Source organism: Tenrec ecaudatus, chromosome 1, assembly GCF_050624435.1.
Source record: "Tenrec ecaudatus isolate mTenEca1 chromosome 1, mTenEca1.hap1, whole genome shotgun sequence".
Taxonomy (NCBI): domain Eukaryota; kingdom Metazoa; phylum Chordata; class Mammalia; order Afrosoricida; family Tenrecidae; genus Tenrec; species Tenrec ecaudatus.
The window spans coordinates 64,291,214-64,309,585 of record NC_134530.1 but is presented as its reverse complement, the minus strand read 5'-3'; the positions used below and the strand labels follow the sequence as shown (position 1 = coordinate 64,309,585).

The following is an 18,372-nucleotide window of genomic DNA, read 5'->3' as shown; positions in this document are numbered from 1 at the left end:
CTGAAAACAGTAGCCGTTCTTATTTGAGAGCTAGGTGGACCTGATCCAAGAGACCACACTTATGAACTCACTGGTTTCAGCACTGGACCAGCCTTACTCTATAGGAAGTACTGGGTACCTGCCTACCTATTCAAAACCAGCGCCCAGCTCTAGGCTGCCAACGTGAAAGTCAGCAATTCAAAACCCCCGCCCGCTCCAATGGAGTAAAACTAGGCTGTCTACTCCGGCAGGCAGTTAACCATTAGAAACCCACAGGGTCACTTCAACTCTGTCCCCCTCGGGCAGTTCTGAGTCACAATGGCAGAGGATCAGGCAGTGTTTCAGTGGTATACCCAGGGTCGTTCTGAATTGAACGAACCCCGCAGCACCTCCTAACGACTGCCACGAGCTAGAATGCCTCAAAGGCAGTGAGCCAGATTGTTTCTTCTTTTTTTTCGTTTTGGACATTCAGCGCCATGCACTGTGCTAGCAATGGAGATAACCTAGGCTGACTTTGTCCCTTGCCTTTATGTGGAGGTCAAACAATGAGAAAAACAAAGCAACCAATATATTAGCGCTGTGAAGAAAAAGAGCCGGCTGCGTGCAAGAAGGAATTACAGTGGCAGGTCGATTTCAGATGGGGCCGATAAGCTCCATTTAACAGAGGAGGCAGTTGAGGCTACCAATCTGTCGAGGACGGTCGCGTCAGCAGCAGCGGGAGACCCGAGACGCCTGCGCCCCGCAGCCTCCGGAGCGCGAAGTCCGCGCAGGCGCACTGGCGGTTGCCATGGGGACAGCTGCTCCGGCGCACGCGCAGATGTCTCCAAGATGGCGGCGGTGGCGGCCGCGCGAGCTGTACCTGTGGGCTCGGGCCTCCGGGGCCTGCGGCGGACGCTGCCCCTGGTAGTGATTCTCGGGGCCACCGGTACCGGAAAGTCCACCCTGGCGCTGCAGCTCGGCCAGCGGCTCGGTGGCGAGATCGTCAGCGCTGACTCCATGCAGGTAGCGCAGTGCGGCTGGACCCAGGCCTGTGAGCCTCAGGCCTCTGGCCGGGTCGGGTCTCTGCCGCGTGGTCGGGGTGAGGGAACCCCGAGTCTGGTGAGGGAGGAGGGAGCAGGTGAAAGGAACCTGTCATGACTGGGTGCCCACCCTGTGCCAGATAAGAGTGCGGGGCGTTTCACACGCCCCCTCTGCTCTGCTTCCTGCGACCTTGTTCTGAGTCCGCACTGTTATTGTCTGGAGGAACGCTACCGAGCCGGCGCTTGAACCCCCACTTATGACCCCGCGGGAGAAACTTGTGGCAGCCTTACTTCTGTGAAGATTCCAGCCGGAGAAATCCTGTGGGGGCGAGTCTCCCCTGCTCCACAGGGACTCCGAGTCAGAAGTGACCTAATGGCAAGGGATTTGCCCCGGTTTTTATTGTCTTTATATGTGGATGAGGGAGTTGGAGCATCGGAGCATGAACTGACTTTCTTCACTTCACCGTCCGTAGCTGGCAGAACTTGTTTTTTAACCTAGATTGGCCTGAAGGCTGGCATCTAGGCGTCCAGTTAATATCTTGTGAATGAAAATTATTCCAAAGCTTTTGGGAGACTAGGATAAATGGGTTACCATCCTTTGCTTGCTGGTGTGTGGTGTAGGGTGAATAGTCAGGAGATGTAGATTCCAGCCTTTATCGGCCTTTGACCTCGGGTTAATTTCATTTGGAGATGTTACTGATTTTGTCGGAAAAGCAGAGAGAGTGCACCTAGCTCACAGCGTTGTAGTGCTTTCAGCCCAAGACTGAAAGAGAAGGCAGGACCAGGCACTTGTTAGATGCTTGAAGCTGAGGTTTTTAACTGCCTGCTTGATGAGAGTTGAGGGAGACTTGGGCCTTTTCTTTCTTTCTTTTCTTTTGACTTGGACCTTTTCTTTGATCCAGAGAGAGACCCAGAATGGTGCTCCTCCATCACCCTGGGGGCGTTTGTTGCAACCCACTAAATGACAATGAGCTTGGTTTTTGAGAGTACTAAATCTCTGGGCCAATTTGGGAGAGATTTCTGATGGAAGCTTTACAGCACCTGTTTGTTGAAGAAAATGTACACTTGAGAATGGCACAGAGTAAACGAGGTGTTAGAAATGAAATGCCTAGCTACTGAACCTACCACCTGATTGGTACTAGCAGAGTCTTTGTCCCCACCCTACCCCATAAGCCTACGGGCTTAATTTTCTGCTCTCTGTAGCTCCTTGGATTGACAAGATCATGGGCATAAATTAAGGGATTAGTATAATTTCAACAAATACTTGTTCAGGAACTACTTTATGCCAGCTTCAGGAGATTGATTTTGGCTCACATTTTAGCCCTGCCTTTTCTGAGATGCATGACTCAAACCTAACTGCTTTGTGCCTTTATATATTTTTTCTTCTGTCAAACAAAAAGAATAATATCGCTGATACAGCATTATTGTGATGACTCCATTAGATAAATTATGTAAAAAACAAAAACAAAAAAGCCCCCTAATAGCTGCTATTGAATTGATTCCAATTCATCCCAATCCCATGTATATCACAGTAGTTGTGTTCCAAAGGGATTCAGCACTTGCTTTTTCACAAGTGGATCCCTGGTCCTTTCTTCTGAGGCATCTCTGGGTGGATCCAGTACAATATATGGCAGAGTCCATGTTAAAAAGATGGTGGCTGTAACTTTGTGTAGGCCCTATGGGAGAGATAAGTGACCCCTGCCCTCAAGGACAAGCAGAGTTAATAAGTACTTTATTGATGGTGCTTTGCAAAGTAGAGAGGTTAGGGGAGAGAGCTCACAAGTGCTGTATCTTATAAGACAAACTATTAAGTACAATAGAAATTCTGGAAAAGGAGAAATCAGTGATGATTGGCTTAGTCATGGGACATTCTCTGGAAAAAGCTTTGAAAGATAGGTGAAGTTTGGCTAGTGAGAAAGAAAGGAAGACAGGAGCAGGAACATGAGTGAAGATACAGAGGGTGGAATGCGCTTAGCGTGTCTGTAGCACAGTGAAGTGTAGACTGTTCAGTAGAGAACTGTTGTACATAGTGTAGCATGGGGATGGCATGTAACATGATGAAGCCAGTGTGTAAGGAGCATTCATCTGTGAGCAGTATGCATGAGGAATTGGATTGGGGGACAAACAACCCAAGTATAGATCTTTGGCCTGATAGTCCAGAGACTTCAGTAAGATGGAATTACACTGGTGGTATCAACAGTCAGTTCCAGGCTTAATGTTCTGTAATTTCTATAATTCTGAGTTGGTGTGGTGTGAGTGGGAGTGAAGAGGAGGACTTTGTCAGTACACTTTGACAATATTTTCATGTTACGGTATGAGTTGGCCACAAGAGAAAGCGACTTACGGATGCTGGTTTAGGTGCATGGCGCACCTGGAAGTCAGGGATCTGACTGAGGTACAGCAGGAGTGGCAACAGGACATCGGAGCAGAAATCTCATGAACGGATGGGAACACACCAGACATGAGCCCACCTCAGGACTCTCAGACTTGTTCTGCTTGGTGGAACAAATAGAATGTTATAGAGGCTTTCTCTGACCATCCAATAGCACACCATTGCCTTCTCCTCCTCCCTTCCCGCTTCCCTGCACATGTACACACGTTCTCAAGGAATCATTCTGATTTTACATCTTTTTATAAGTAAGTTAGTGAGCTCTGGCAATCAGGATAGAGTATAACTCCATTAGCTATTTACCATTTTTTAGAAATGGTTCTGGGCTGTGAGCTGTGGACCACAGGTTAAGGTGGTTTGAGGTCTTGCTGGCCACCATGTCAGTAGGAGATTTGGTACCTTGTATAGCGCTGATGGTAGAGTAAGTTCTTAATATTCGATAAGCTATTTGCTGGATTGCTTTATTAAAGTGGCACATCTCATCTCATTTGGATTGTTCTTCCTGTGGTTGTAAGTAGTTAGAATATGAGTGTTCAAGTCATCCATCCTAAAAATCCATGAGGATCAATTAATGTATGAACAACAACAACAACAAAAACTACAAAAACAAACAATTTACTAATTTCTTTTCTAACAGTTTTATTAGCATATAATTCATATATCATACAATAATTCAGTAGTTTGGTCACATTCAGAAGAGTTGTACAGTTATCACCACAATCAATTTTAAACATTTCTTCAATCAGGTACTTACTGTTATTAGCTCCCCATTTTCCCCCATCCTCCGCTACCATACCCGGACAGGACCATTAATCCAGTTACTGTCTTTGTAGATTTACCTCAAACCATCTAATTTTGAGCTTTCTGACCGGTGATAGGTTGTATTTAATTTTGAGTATCCAAGTATCTTCTGCTTTTCAAAAATTTGCTTTTATGAAAGACCTAAATAGTACCTGTTCTTGCTAATGAACTTAAATCCAAGTGAAATTAGCATTCAGAAGTTGTTTTGCAGTGACTTGTTGGAAGGGGTGGAGGGCACCCAGGGCAGTGAGAATATGTCACCAGGCTCCTTCCCCCGAAATGACACTGAACAATTCAGCTTCAAGCCACCATAGCGTTGAACTGTGTCTGTGAGCACTCTGCCAGTGTGACTTTAGGTGCCATGTGTGACTTGGTGTGATTTGGAAGACTATTTTTTTGGTTTGGGCAGGCTTAACAATTTTCCCTGTATAAATGAATGGTAATTGCTGCTTTGCTTTACAGTAGAGGTGGAAACCTGTATTTGGCTATCCATAACATTTCCTCTGGGTCCCCATAGGAAAACTTTGACCTTTGATTTGACTTTTCAGTCCAGATAGTGAAAGCAAGTCCCCAGGCCCTTGTACAGTGGGAATACATAGTTCTTTATTCCCTCCTTTGCTTCCCGATCCTGTCTTAGGGTCCTGCTGCTGCTCTGCCTGGTATTTAGCCATCAACATGTGATGCAGCTTTTCAGTCCTTGAAGTAAGCAAGCGAACAAAATTACATTCTTAATGGTGGATCACCAGCTTATTGAGAATATTTTGAATTTTGAATAAATCTACAAGTAGAATACCTAACTTAAATTTGTACAGCCTGGTTTATAAAATACTTACATGTTTGTTTTTAAATCCTCACAATAACTTCATAACCAAAAATCAAACTCACTACCATTGAGTTGATTGTGGCTCATTGGCAACCCTATAGGCCAGGGAAGAACTGCCCCTCTGAGTTTCTAAGACTTAACTTTTGATGGGAATAGAAAGCCTAGCTTTTCTCTTACAGAGTGGATGGTGGTTTGGAACTGTTGACCTTGTGGTTAGCTGCCCAACGTGTAACCATTATGCCACTCGGGCTCCACATAACTTCATAAGGTAGCTGTTCTCATTTCATAAGTACAGCAATGAGGCCCAGGTCTCACAGGAAGCGGCTGACTTGGAATTAGACATAGGTCCCTTACTTTCCATGCCTAGTGTCTTATCCTCCACACAAAACCATCCCCTTTAGATGAAGCAGGAGCGGTGGGAGTATGTGAGGGTGGTTTTAAACTTGTATGCCACTCAGCCAGCACAGGAGTGATCTACATTTCATCAGGGTGTGAAGTGTAAGCTTGGTCTGGTTACAGTGATGTCTATCAGGTGAAGTGTTGAGTGGCCATATGATGCATTGTTTAGGGGGTAAAACCTGCTGCGGCTTAGAGGTATAGTTTAATGTCAGCTTGGTACTGAACAAAGAGGAACTTGGCCTGATAGAGAGCCTAGATGGAGCAGTGAACTTCTGTTGTAGACAGTCACACACACCAAAGGGAACCAAGTGGGAAGTGTGATAATTAGGGACAGTGATAGGATTCAGATAATTTAACAACTCTTGCTGCCCTAATGATCATTTTAAATAAAAAAGATATACCAAAAGGTAGTTTATTATTTAATAATTGATACATAAATAATAATAGAGGTATACAATACTAGATTATGTTTCAAGAAAGTTTTAAAATATTAAGGAAAAATAGTAAATAATGCATGACAGAAAAAAATGAAACTGTTATTTTAGATATTTCCATATTGCTTTTTGATTGACATATTTTTTAAAATCATTTTTTATTGGCGGCTCATACAACTTAACACCATCCATCCATCCATTGTGTCAAGCACATTTGTACATTTGTTGCCCTCATCATTCTCAAAACATTTTCTTCTTGAGCCCTTGGTATCAGCTCCTCATTTCCCCCTCTTCTGTCTCCTACCCTCCCTCCCTCCCTCCCTCCCTCCCTCCCTCCCTCCCTCCCTCCCTCATGAACCCTTGATAATTTATAAATTATTATTTAGTCATATCTTGCCCTGTCCGACGTCTCCCTTCACTCACTTTTCTGTTGTCCATCCTCCAGGGAGTGGGTTATATGTAGATCATTGTGATCGATTCTCCTTTTCTCCCCTACCTTACCCTTACCCTCCTGGTATTGCTAATCTCATTATTGGTCCTAAGGAGTTTATTCCCTGTATTTCTAGCTTTTATCTGTACCAATGTACATCCTCTGGTCTACCCGGATTTGTAAGGTAGAATTGGGATCATGATTGTAGGTGGGGAGGAAGTATTAAAGAACTAGAAGAAAGTTGTATGTTTCATCAGTGCTGTACTGCACCCTGACTGGCTCATCTCTTCCCTGAGACCCTTCTGTAAAGGGATGTCCAGTTGCCTACAGATGGACTTTGGGTCTCCACTCCGCACTCCCCCTCATTCACAATGATATGATTTTTTTGTTCTTTGATGCTTGATACCTGATCCTATCGACACCTTGTGATCACACAGGCTGGTGTGCTTCTTCCATGTAGACTTTGTTGCTTCTCAGCTAGATGACCATTTGTTTACCGTCAAGCCTTTAAGACCCCAGATGCTATATCTTTTGATAGCCGGGCACCATCAGCTTTTTTCACCACATTTGCTTATGTACCTGTTTTGCCTTCATCGATGTGTCAGGAATTTGATTGGCATTCTTACTTGTATTTTTTTTTTGCATTATTCTTTACTTTTATCTGAGATTCATTGGCTGTGTAATTTATCCTTAACCAACTTTTCATTGTAGGAGAAGGATCCCATTTATTTAGCGGGAGACCAAATTAGACAATAGTCATTGTGTTTGATAAATTGGAAACATATGACTTCTCTGTAAACATATTCTGTTCATATTTGAAAACTCCCTTTCAGTTTCTGCAGAACTTGGGGCCATTGTTCTAATAATATTTTCGCTCTGAATACTTTTAGGAATTCACTCATAGTATCTCATGGGAATTTGGAGCGTCACACAAAACTGAAATGAATGACTTTGTCACCTTCTGGTAGTTTGGCCCTTTTTTCTCTTTACATTCTATGTTTACTGAAGTAATAAATATATGGGCATAAAGTGTAAGGAGTTTTATAAAATAAATAAATATAAACATTCTGTCTAATGTTTTATACCTGTAGTTGGAATGAACATTACTACGAGTACTTAGAATAAATATGCTGTTGTGCAGATGAACGTTAAAAAAGAGTAGGAATGTAAATTTGTGATGGGAAATCATAAGGTAGACAGCCGCCCGCCGTAGCGAGAACCCTGACAAGTGCCATTTTAACAACCTGTTCCCTGAACTCAACAAAAAATTAGGGATCAGTTCTGCGAAACCAGTGTGAACTGGTTGAATCTCAACAGTTTAGTGAGTGTTTCAAGTTTCCAAATTGAGCTCTGAGAAAACCAGTCCCGTATATACTTGTGTATAAGCTGAGTTTTTCAGCACATTTTTAATGCAGTTTTTGGTAAAATTAGGTGCCTCGGCTGATATTCTGGTTGGATTATACTTGAGCATATACGGTATTTGCATTCTAAGAATTTCCTTTTGGTGTGCTGCCTAGAATTCTGTATGAAGGTTATAAAGTGTCATCAATCTTAAAATGCCTTGGGCCTTATGCCTCTGTCATCACTCATTTGTTGTTACTTCAACTGCAGTGTCATCTAAAAGCAACCCCTGCCAAGGCAGGTCTCACCCAGGCAAAGTGCCTGTTTTTGTAAACCTTGAACGAGTAAATGCTTTGAATATTGATGTAGCTGCTTGGAATTAAAACCAATGAGATGCTGAAGGATAATGTTTCAAGGATGATAATATCATCATAGAGCTTGTTAGACTGTGACTTACAGCCCTGCTCACATCTGAAGGTCCTGCCGAACTTCTTGCTTCCTATTACTCTTAGGTTTGGGGTTTGTTAAATAGGAAGTCACAATTATTTTCTGAGGGGTTACTTGTTTAGGGACTCCCGCAGGCCTGGATGTGGATCTCTGTGAGTTAGGTCTGAGAAAACCAAAAAACAACATTTGTGCTGGCTTTTCTGAGTTTTCCCGAATCCTAGTTGCTTCACAAATTCCAAAGGCATTAATGTTCTCACTCCACAGTAAAAGTATGAATTCAGGGAGGGACAGGTAACACAGTCTCTGTTTTCCAGGATGGAAAACCTGAGGTACAGAAAGATTAAAGCCACACTGGCGATCACACTTCAAGGCACTTGCATACCTGGGAACTGGATCTGGGTCTCCTAACTCCTCGGCAGTGTCTGATATATTTCAGGAAGATGATACTGAAGGTCTTCTTTTCAGTCTGTCTTTTTCTTGGCATGTAAATCAAGGTACAATGCGTGGCCTTCAGTGACTAGATGAAACATTGTACTGAGAAACTTGAAGGCATTTGCCAAAAGATGTACAAGGACTGCCTGTAAATACAGACCAGTAACTATATGCTAAGAGAAAATAAACAAAGTGTTCTGTTTGAGTTTATAGAGAGGAAGTCTCTCCACTGCCGGAGTCGTTCTGCAAGTCCTGCGGAGAAGCAGTAGTCTTACATGGGAGCACAGTTCCCTTTGTGTTTGCATAAACCTACAAGAGGAGAAGCAAATGATTTTTGGCAGTCTGATGAGTGAACCCCCCTGAGTAAACAGGGTTCGTGCCATCTAATAGATGTGGTGTTCTGTGTTCTCATTGTCTGCTTTGGGACATAATTTAGGAGCAGCATTTTGTACCAAAGGCATGTCTGTCTGTCTGACAGTGCTCATGGGAGGAGTTTGGGTTGAATGGGGGAGGGATATGAAAGGAGAAATGGGATTGGGGGTGGGGGCTGGTTACAGTGGCTTCATAGGATCTGAAATAAAAGACCCACAAAGATTAGTAACCAGGAGAGATGGGGACTATCCCAGGCGTTTTACCCCAGCTAGAGAGGCAGTCCTTTTAAAGGACCGAGCCTGATGATTTGAAGAAGGGCACCCCATTTATTTGACCCGTCTAATAGATACAGGAGCCCTATCAGGTAAGCTTTAGACTGCTAACTGCAAAGTTGGCAGTTCAAATAAGTTGGAATTGGCTCAGTAGCAGTGGGTTTGAATGTATATGCTGTCCCTTGGTGGGCCTCCATCATGAGTGAATTTGGTTTTCCTCTGGCTGCAGCTGTGGTGACAATTTTGCGACTATGGGGAGAATTTTGGAGTCAAACATCCTGTGTCACATAAGGAAAGGGAAGTGACTACTGGCAAATGGGGAACATAGATGGGCTTGCAGATTCAGATTCGTCAGGATGAGGTACTTCAGGGCCTGGCACAGGGTGTTGAAGCACCTCCATGCCACAAAGAAATGTAGGAGGGATAAATGTTATTTCGGGTGCACAGAAACACACAGGTGTGCCGGAGGGTGCTTAACTGAATTGGTTTGGCTTCTTTAGGTGGAATGTCAATCAGACCAGAATCCTGGCTCTTTGTGGCAGCCACCACCATTTCGGCTAGACCTAACATAGAGCACTAAACCTGAACCTTATTTGTGCTACTGGGGGCTCTTTTTGCCTCTAGCTCCTCCTCTTTCTTTCTACATTTATTCCTCTTGCCATTCTCTTTTCCTTCTGCCTCAACACTGTATGTGCATCCTGAATCTTTACTCTTCCTTGACTGTGCTGACTAGGAGCCCTGGTGGTGTAGTGGTTCCCCATTGGGCTGCACAGCAGTTCAAAACCACCAGCTGCTCATTGGTAGAAAGACAGGGCTTTCTATTCCTGTAAAGAGTACAGTCTTGGGAACTCACAGAGGGCAGTTGTTCTACCCTGTCCTATAGAGTTGCTATGAGTTGGCTTAGACTTGACGGCAGGGTTTGGTTTGGTACTACTGTGTGCATTTTATCAGGCAGAAAAGATGGAAGAATGTTATTCCTGATTAAAAAAAAGAGAGAGCACCAAACCCAAACTCAGTGTCATTGAGTTCATGCCAACTCGTAGCAATCCTATGGGACAGGGTAGAACTACCCCTGTAAATTTCCGAGACTAAAACTCTTCAAAGGAATAGAAAGCTCCATCTTTCTCCCAAGTGGTCGGTGGTTTGAACTGCTGATCTTTCATATTGCAGCCCATTGAGTAACCACTACACCGCCAGGGCTCCTAATCAGCATAGTCAAGGAAGAGTAAGAATTCAGGGCATGTTTTCAAGGAATGACCAGCAACTGCAATTTGGTATATAGGGTACTTGAGGGACCGTGGTTGGCAGTGAAATTTAAAGTACAGACAATGAGAACAAATTGGAGAGGCCCTTGAAAGCCGTGCCACAAAGCTGGGGTTTTAAACAGAGGACTGCTCTAAATAATTTCATAAATGAACTCTGCCAGATAGGTGGGGAAAGTAGTTACTTAATGATGGGAAAAGCAGTTTAGTATTGCTTTAGAAAAGGCTGAATAAGGTAAGGGCTTTGACAGTCCTTAGTTCCCGCAGATCGTTTGGTTATTTTTAACAATTTGCAGAGTAAAATGTACACTTTGCTGTATACAATTCTCTTGGTCCTGACATGAATAGAGTGTACCACTGCCATAACATACCAGATACTTCCATCAACGTATATTCTCTGTGTGACTCCTTTGTAGTCAGTCCTCTCTCATTCTCCCAGCAGCTAGCAACCACTGATCTGTTTGTCATCTATCGGGTTGCGTTTCTAGTCTGAAGAGTTAGCCACTGCAAACCTTAGGAATAGCAGTCATATATGTGGAATCATACAATAACAGAGCCTTTGGGGTCTGGCTATCTTTCACAAAACAAAATGTATTTAAAAATCATGTTGTGTGGGAATCATTAGTCCTTTAGTTCAGTTAAAAAATTTCTATACATACAGTTCAGTGATAGCACTGGTTGGCACATCCAGTAGTACATCCATCCTCACCTTCCTTTTCGGAATCGGTCTTCCCCATTCACATAAACTCAGTCCCATTAAGGCTCCTACCTGAGTTTGTGAGTTGCTGTTGTCAGTTTGGCCCAATAGTCCATTACTCCTTATTGTTGAGTAGTTTCCATTATATGGAAATACCTGTTAAAGGATATCTAGATTATGTCCGGTTTCCAATGCTTATTAAAAATAATAATTAAAAAGCTACTATATAGTCATGGCCAGATTTCTGTTTGCACTTAAATTTTCATTTCACTTGGGTAAATACTTGAGAGTGGGATTGCTAGATTTGTGGTTAAGTGTATGTTTAACTTTATAGGAATGTTAAATTATTTTTCCAAATGACTACAATTTTGCATTCCCACCAGAGATGAATGAGAATTTCTGTTCCTTTATCTTTGCTGGCATTTGGTATTATCAGTTAACAAATAATATATAGATAATTAATTTTAGCAATTCTAGGAGTGTGTGCTAGTAGCTTGTGGTTTTAATTGACATTTCTCTAGTAAATAATTATGTGAATATCTTTTCATATGCTTATTTGCCATCTGTATATCTTTGGTGACGTGCCTATTTAAATCTTTTGCTTATTGGTGTGTGTGTGTGTGTGTGTGTGTGTGTGTTTTAAGAGTTCCTTATATATTCTGGATATATAGTTGATTAGATAATGTTATTTTCAAATAATTTCTTCCAGCCTGTGACTTGTCTTTATATTCTCTTCTTTCCCAGAGCCAGGAGTTACAGATTCTCATCAAGTCTACTTTACTGATATTTTTTTCTTTTTCAGTGGATTGTACTTTTGGTGTAACTTAAAATTTCAGCCAAACCCAAGGCCATAGAATTTTTTTTTAATTTTAGTAGATGTTTCAGTTTTGTACTTCACCTCTAGATCTATGATCTATTTTGAGTTACATTGTACGATTTGTATGGACTTCCATTGTACCAGCATTTTGAGAGATTGTATTTCTTCATTGAATTGCCTTTGGATCTTTATTCAAAAACACTTGCCTCTATTTGACTGGATGAATTCTGGGCTCTATTCTGCCCCGTTGATTTGTATGGTTCTTTCATTAATATCACAGTATCTGTATTGCTGTAACTCTATATTCAGTCTTCATTCCTTGAGGAGTGTTTATTCTCCCAACTTCTTCCATTAGTGTTTTTAATCGCTGTGTAATATTCTGTTTTATAGGTTTATCATATTTTACTTAATTAGGTTTCTTGCTTATTAGACATGAAGCTTGCTCACATGCCTTCTCTTGCCCTTGTGTGGTTCCTCTTCAGGGTAAATCCAAGAAGAGGGTTGACAGATGAAAGGATGCACACATTACATCCTTCACCGTCCTCCATTCTTTAAGAGCTTCCAGAGATTATTTAATAATTCACATAAAAAATTAACCAGTTTATGGGAAGCACTGATCCTGAGAGGCAGAATCTGGGACACACTTTGCCCAGGCCTTACCAGAATCAGCAGCTCTGTGGTTGGCTGTACCCCATGGCGAATCACAAGTGGGGATAGTTGGGCGCCATAGAGGTGCTGCCAGGGCTGAGCAGTTTTTCACAACAAGTAATTGATTCCTTGAACCTGTTGTGAAACTCCAAAATGGCGAACAAACGATCCTTGAGCTAACTACAAGCTTTTCTTTCTTGATGTGTTTTGTTTTGTTCTTTGTGATTTGTTGTTGTTGTTTTGTTGTATACTGCTGCTTGGTTTTGCTCTGTCTTGTTTTTGTGCATGTTATTATCTCCGAAGGTCTGTCTAAATAAGATAGGCTGGATGAACTATCTGGAGGAAAAACAACAGGACCGACAGTTCCGGAGGGACATGGGATAGGGGGAGGTGGGGGGTAAGGAAGTGGTGTTAACAAACCCAGGGACAAGTGAACAACAAGGGATCCAAATTGGTGGTGAGATGGGAGTGGCAGGCCTGGTAGGGAATGATCAAGGGTAAGGTAACAAAGAGATAAAGCTGAAACCCAGGTGGGGATGGAGCATGATAGTGGAACAGGAGGAAAGTCAAGGGAAATAGAGGAAAGAGCTAGGAGGCAAAGGGCATTTATAGAGGTCTAGACAAAAACATGTACATAGGCAAATATATATATGAGGAGGGGGAAATAGATCTAAGTGTCTATAGGTTTAGTATTAAGGTGGCAGAAGGACTTTGGGCCTCTACTCAAGCACTCCCTCAATGCATGAATACTTTCTTCTATTAAATTGGCATTCTATGATGCTCACCCTCCCAACACAACCGCTGAAGACAAAGCGGGTGAACAAGCAAATGTGAAGAAAGTTGTTGGTGCCCAGCTATCAAAAGAGATAGCGTCTGGGGTCTTAAAGGCTTGAAGATAAACAAGCGGCCATCTAGCTGAGAAGCAACAAAGCCCACATGGAAGAACACACCAGCCGGTGTGATCACGTGGTTCCGAAGGGATCAGTTATCAGGCATCAAAGAACAAAAAATCATATCATTGGATGCACACCTCCATGATACGATCGCTGAGGACAAACGGGTGCATAAGCAAATGTGGCGAAGAAAGCTGATGGTGCCCGGCTATCAAAAGAGATCGTGTCTAGGGTCTTAAAAGCTTGAAGGTGAACAAGCGGCCATCTAGCTCAGAAGCAACAAAGCCCACATGGAAGAAGCATACCAGCTTCTTTGATCATGAGATGTCGAAGGGATCAGGTATAAGGCATCAGAAAAAAAAAAAATCTTACCATAGTGAATGAAGGGGGAAGTGCAGAGTGGAGACCCAAAGCCCATTTGTTGGCCACTGGAGATCCCCTTGCAGAGGGGTCTAGGGGAGGAGATGAGTCAGTCAGGGTGCGATGTAGCACCGATAAAGAATACAGCTTTCCTCCAGTTCCTAAATGCTTCCTCCCCCCCAACTACCATGCTCCGAATTCTACCTTGCAAGTCTGGATAGAGCAGAGGATGTACATTGGTGCAGATAGGAGCTGGAGGCACAGGGAATCCAGGGTGGATGATACCTTCAGGATCAGGGGTGTGAGGGGCGATATTGAGAGGGTAGAGGAAGAGTGGGTTGGAAAGAGGGAACCGACTACAATGAGCTACATGTGACTTCCTCCCTGGGGGATGGACAACTGAAAAGGGGGTGAAGGGAGACGTCAGACAGGGCAAGATATGACAAAATAATAATTTATAAATTATCAAGGGCTCATAATGGGGGGGGTGAGTGGGGAGGGAGGGGAAAAAAGAGGACCTGATGCAAAGGGCTTAAGTGGAGAGCAAATGCTTTAAAAGTGATGAGGGCAACAAATGTACAGATGTGCTTAACACAATTGATGTATGTATGGATTGTGATAAGAGTTGTATGAGCCTCTATTAAAATGTTAAAAAAAAAACCCAAAACTCCAAATGGAGTTCGCCTCTCTTCAGGGTAAGTGCAGTTTCTGATGTTGAAAGTGCATATTCATTTCATGTTCTTCTTTTTCCAGCCCCAGACCTGCTGGGTAAGGGAAAGTTACTGCTCGCTTTCAGGGTTTATAAATGAATACAAGGGTTACTTAATTCTGTAATAATAATAACAACAGCCATTTAAAAAGTAAACAACTCCATCACATCTTGTCCTTTCACAGTGCTACACAACTGCTACCTTTATCTAGTTCCCCCAAAATTTCATTACCCAAAAAAGGAAGCCATATGCCCATTTACCCCACCTTGCCCCTTCCATGAAGCCCTGGCAACTACCAGCCTATTTTCTGTCTCTCTGGATTTACCTATTCTAGATATTTTATAAGTGTAATCCTATACTATCTGATTTTTAGTAGCTTAGCTGTAATGTGTACCAGGACTTCATTCCTTTTTATGGTTAAATCATATTCCACTGGGTGAATATCCCACATATTGTGGATTCATTTATCCATTGATGGACATTGAGCTGTTGCCACCATTAGGTTATTGTAATTAGTGCTGCTATGAACATGCGTATGCATACAGTGGTGCCAGCATTCAGTTCTTGGGGGGGGGGGGGCGATATACCCAGGAGTGGGATTGCTGGGTGCATCAGCATTCTGCTGAACTCCCTGAGAAACCACCAGACTGTTTTCAACAGCTGCTGAGCTAGTTCATATTGGCACCAGTTGACACGGGTCAGTCTTGAAGCTATAGGAACGGCCCCAGAAGGGAAACTTTATTATTAACTTGATTTTTTTTCTCTTAATGAGTCTTTTTGTTTTTGTCAGCATTCTAACTATGCAGCATTGCTGTGTGTGTATTTATATCATGAAAGCATTCAGCAGATGGTGACTATCTTCTCAGTTTCTGGAATGTCATTTACCTGAGTAGGAATTCATTATAGTATTCCATGCAGGTAGGCAGGCTGAAGTCAAATAGTTGTAAAGATTCTCTTGGTAAAAGGCTGCAGGAGCAATTTGAGTTGTAGGTAGAAAGAATATCTATCTAGGCTTTAGTTCTGCCTCTTTCTTACTAGCCAGTTATATGATCAAGAGAGCTATTGAGCTTTGGTACATTTTCTCAAGTGTAAAATTCAGGGGGTTGGACTGGGCAGAGGGTCCTTTACTTCCTTTCTAGTCGTGCTGCTTTAGTGTGCAGGTGGACAGCCAAGCAGCCGCTGCAATGCAGTGTTTCCTGTCTGCTTCAAAAACTCCAAAATCAAACCCACTGCCATCTAGTTGATCTTGACTCAGCTCTACCCTAAAAGGCATGGTAGAACTACCTCCTTTGAGTTGAGTTTCCAGATTTTTTTGGGAGCAGACAGCTTCATTTTTCTCCTGTGAAGTGACTGGTGAGTTCGAATTGCTGACTTTAGGACTAGCAGTCCACCATGTAACCCTGTACCACCACCAAGTCTCCCTTTTTTGTAACTTAAAAGTATGTACCAGTTTTGCACTCTCTGCTTTTATCTATATTTGCTTAAATGTGAAAATGTTCCATGTTTCTGTACTGCTTAGCAAGATCATTTTTCTGGAAAAATGTATCACATGCCTGCTGCCCACTTCTGTTCAGGAAGTGCGGCCTTTGGTGATTCTAGTCCTGTAAACGGAGAGAAGAGAGTCGTAGGAAGAATAGAAGCCAGGATCTTCACTGTCAATTCCAAACTTCTGCTCTCTAGACTGAACAGGCCAGCTGCAAAGTCTCCCACTTTTCTGAGCATTGTTATCTGTCTGTCCAGGATGTCTACAGGTTAATTTCTGCTGAAAACTAAAAATGTTCTGTTGGGGATGTTCTTGGGTCTAGCTAACCTAGTTCAGGTTTTTGTTTTGTTTTCTCTTTAATTCTACTATGAAAGAAAAATGAACCAAAAGACTAACCTTTTTCTTACTATTCAACATCTTTTTGGTTGAATTTTGTCTATAGAATTAACTGACTTCCGAAGGGTCACAAGGGAGAGATGAGCCATTCAGGGAGCAGTGAAGCAACAATGAAACATACAACTTTCTTCTAATTCTTTAATGATCCCAGTTTTACCTTACAAATCTGGCTAGATCAGAGCATGTACACGGGTACAGATAAGAGCTGGAAACACAGGGAATCCAGGACAGAAAACCCCCACAGGTCCAATAATGAGAGTAGCCATACCAGAAGGGTAAGGGTACGGGTAAGGTGGGAGAGAAAGGGGGAACTGATTACAATGATCTACATATAACCCCCTCCCAGGATAAGAAGGTGGGAGGAGAAAGCAGGAACCGATCACAATGATCAACATGCAACCCCCACCCAGGGGGACGGCCAACAGAAAAATGGGTGAAGGGAGACATCGGTTAGTGTAAGACATGAAAAAAAATTAATTATCAAGGGTTCATGAGGAAGGGTGAAAAGGGAGAGGGAAAAATGAGGACCCGATACCAAGGGCTCAGGTAGAAAGAAAATGTTTTGAAAATGATGATGGCAACAAATATAAAAATGTGCTTGACACAATGGATGTGTGGATGGATTGTGATAAGAGCTGTACGAGCCCCCAATAAAGTGATTAAAAAAAAAGGAAGAGTAACTGACTTCCTGATGAGTGCAAACTATATCCATGTTTGTGTGTATTTATATATACATTCAAAACTCTTTTCCTGAAGTGTACACTACTATAACTGGGAGGGATGTGAGGAACTTGAGACTCCAGGAGAGAAAGTGACTTCGCAAAGTCCCAAACTGATTTGTCTAGAACAGAGGTTAGCAGTATAGTGGGAGCAGAATGCTAATCAGGAGTCGGAAGACACGGATTCAAAGTGTTTCTCTGCTCCTAACTAGCTCTCTGACGTTGGGCAGGTTGCCTCATGTATCTGTCTTGGTTAATGAAGATAGACTTACCTCATAGATTGTGAAACTACTTAGCATAGGGTCTGGTACTCTGTACCTCAGAGAGAGAAGATTCAGCCAGTATTCTTATTATTTATTTATTTATTTAAAGCAGTTTATTAGGGGCTCATACACTCTTATCACAGTCCATACATATACATACATCAATTGTATAAAGCACATCTGTACATTCTTTGCCCTAATCATTTTTTTCTCCTCTTTTCTTTTTTTACATTTTATTAGGGACTCATACAACTCTTATCCCAATCCATACATAAACATACATCAATTGTATAAAGCACATCCATACATTCCCTGCCCCAATCATTCTCAAAGCATTTGCTCTCCACTTAAGCCCTTTGTATCAGGTCCTCTTTTTTTTCCCCCTCCCTCCCCTCCCTCATGTGCCCTTGGTAATTTATACATCGTTATTTTGTCATATCTTGCCCTATCCGGAGTCTCCCCTCCCACCCTTCTCTGCTGTCCCTCTCCCAGGGAAGAGGTCACATGTGGATCCTTGTAATCAGTTCCCCCTTTCCAACCCACTCACCCTCCACTCTCCCAGCATCGCCCCTCACACCCTTGGTCCTGAAGGTATCATCTACCCTGGATTCCCTGTGTCTCCAGCCCTCATATGTACCAGTGTACAGCCTCTGCCCTATCCAGCCCTGCAAGGTAGAGTTCGGATCATGGTAGTTGGGGGGAGGAAGCATCCAGGATCTGGGGGAAAGCTGTGTTCTTCATCGGTACTACCTCGCACCCTAATTAACCCATCTCCTCTCCTAAACCCCTCTGAGGGGATCTCCATTGGCCGGCACTTGGACCTTGGGTCTCCACTCTGCACTTCCCCCTTCATTTAATATGGTGTGTATATACACACACACACACACACACACACACACACACACACACACACATATATCTTTTTTTTTGTTGCATGATGCCTTATACCTGGTCCCTTGGCACCTCGTGATCGCACTGGCCAGTGT

The 18,372-nt window shown here is 42.8% G+C and overlaps 1 protein-coding gene across 2 annotated transcripts in view; it reads left to right on the top strand.

Annotated features, from left to right (window-relative positions):
* Nucleotides 1–801: 801 nt before the first annotated feature.
* Nucleotides 802–18,372, top strand: part of TRIT1 (tRNA isopentenyltransferase 1) — a 54,797-nt gene continuing 37,226 nt past the window's right edge. For both annotated transcript variants that reach the window (XM_075554336.1, XM_075554330.1), the window contains exon 1: nt 802–981. In XM_075554336.1, the coding sequence (XP_075410451.1) occupies nt 808–981 (174 nt within the window). In that variant the 5' untranslated portion in view covers nt 802–807. The remainder of the gene's footprint in view (nt 982–18,372) is intronic.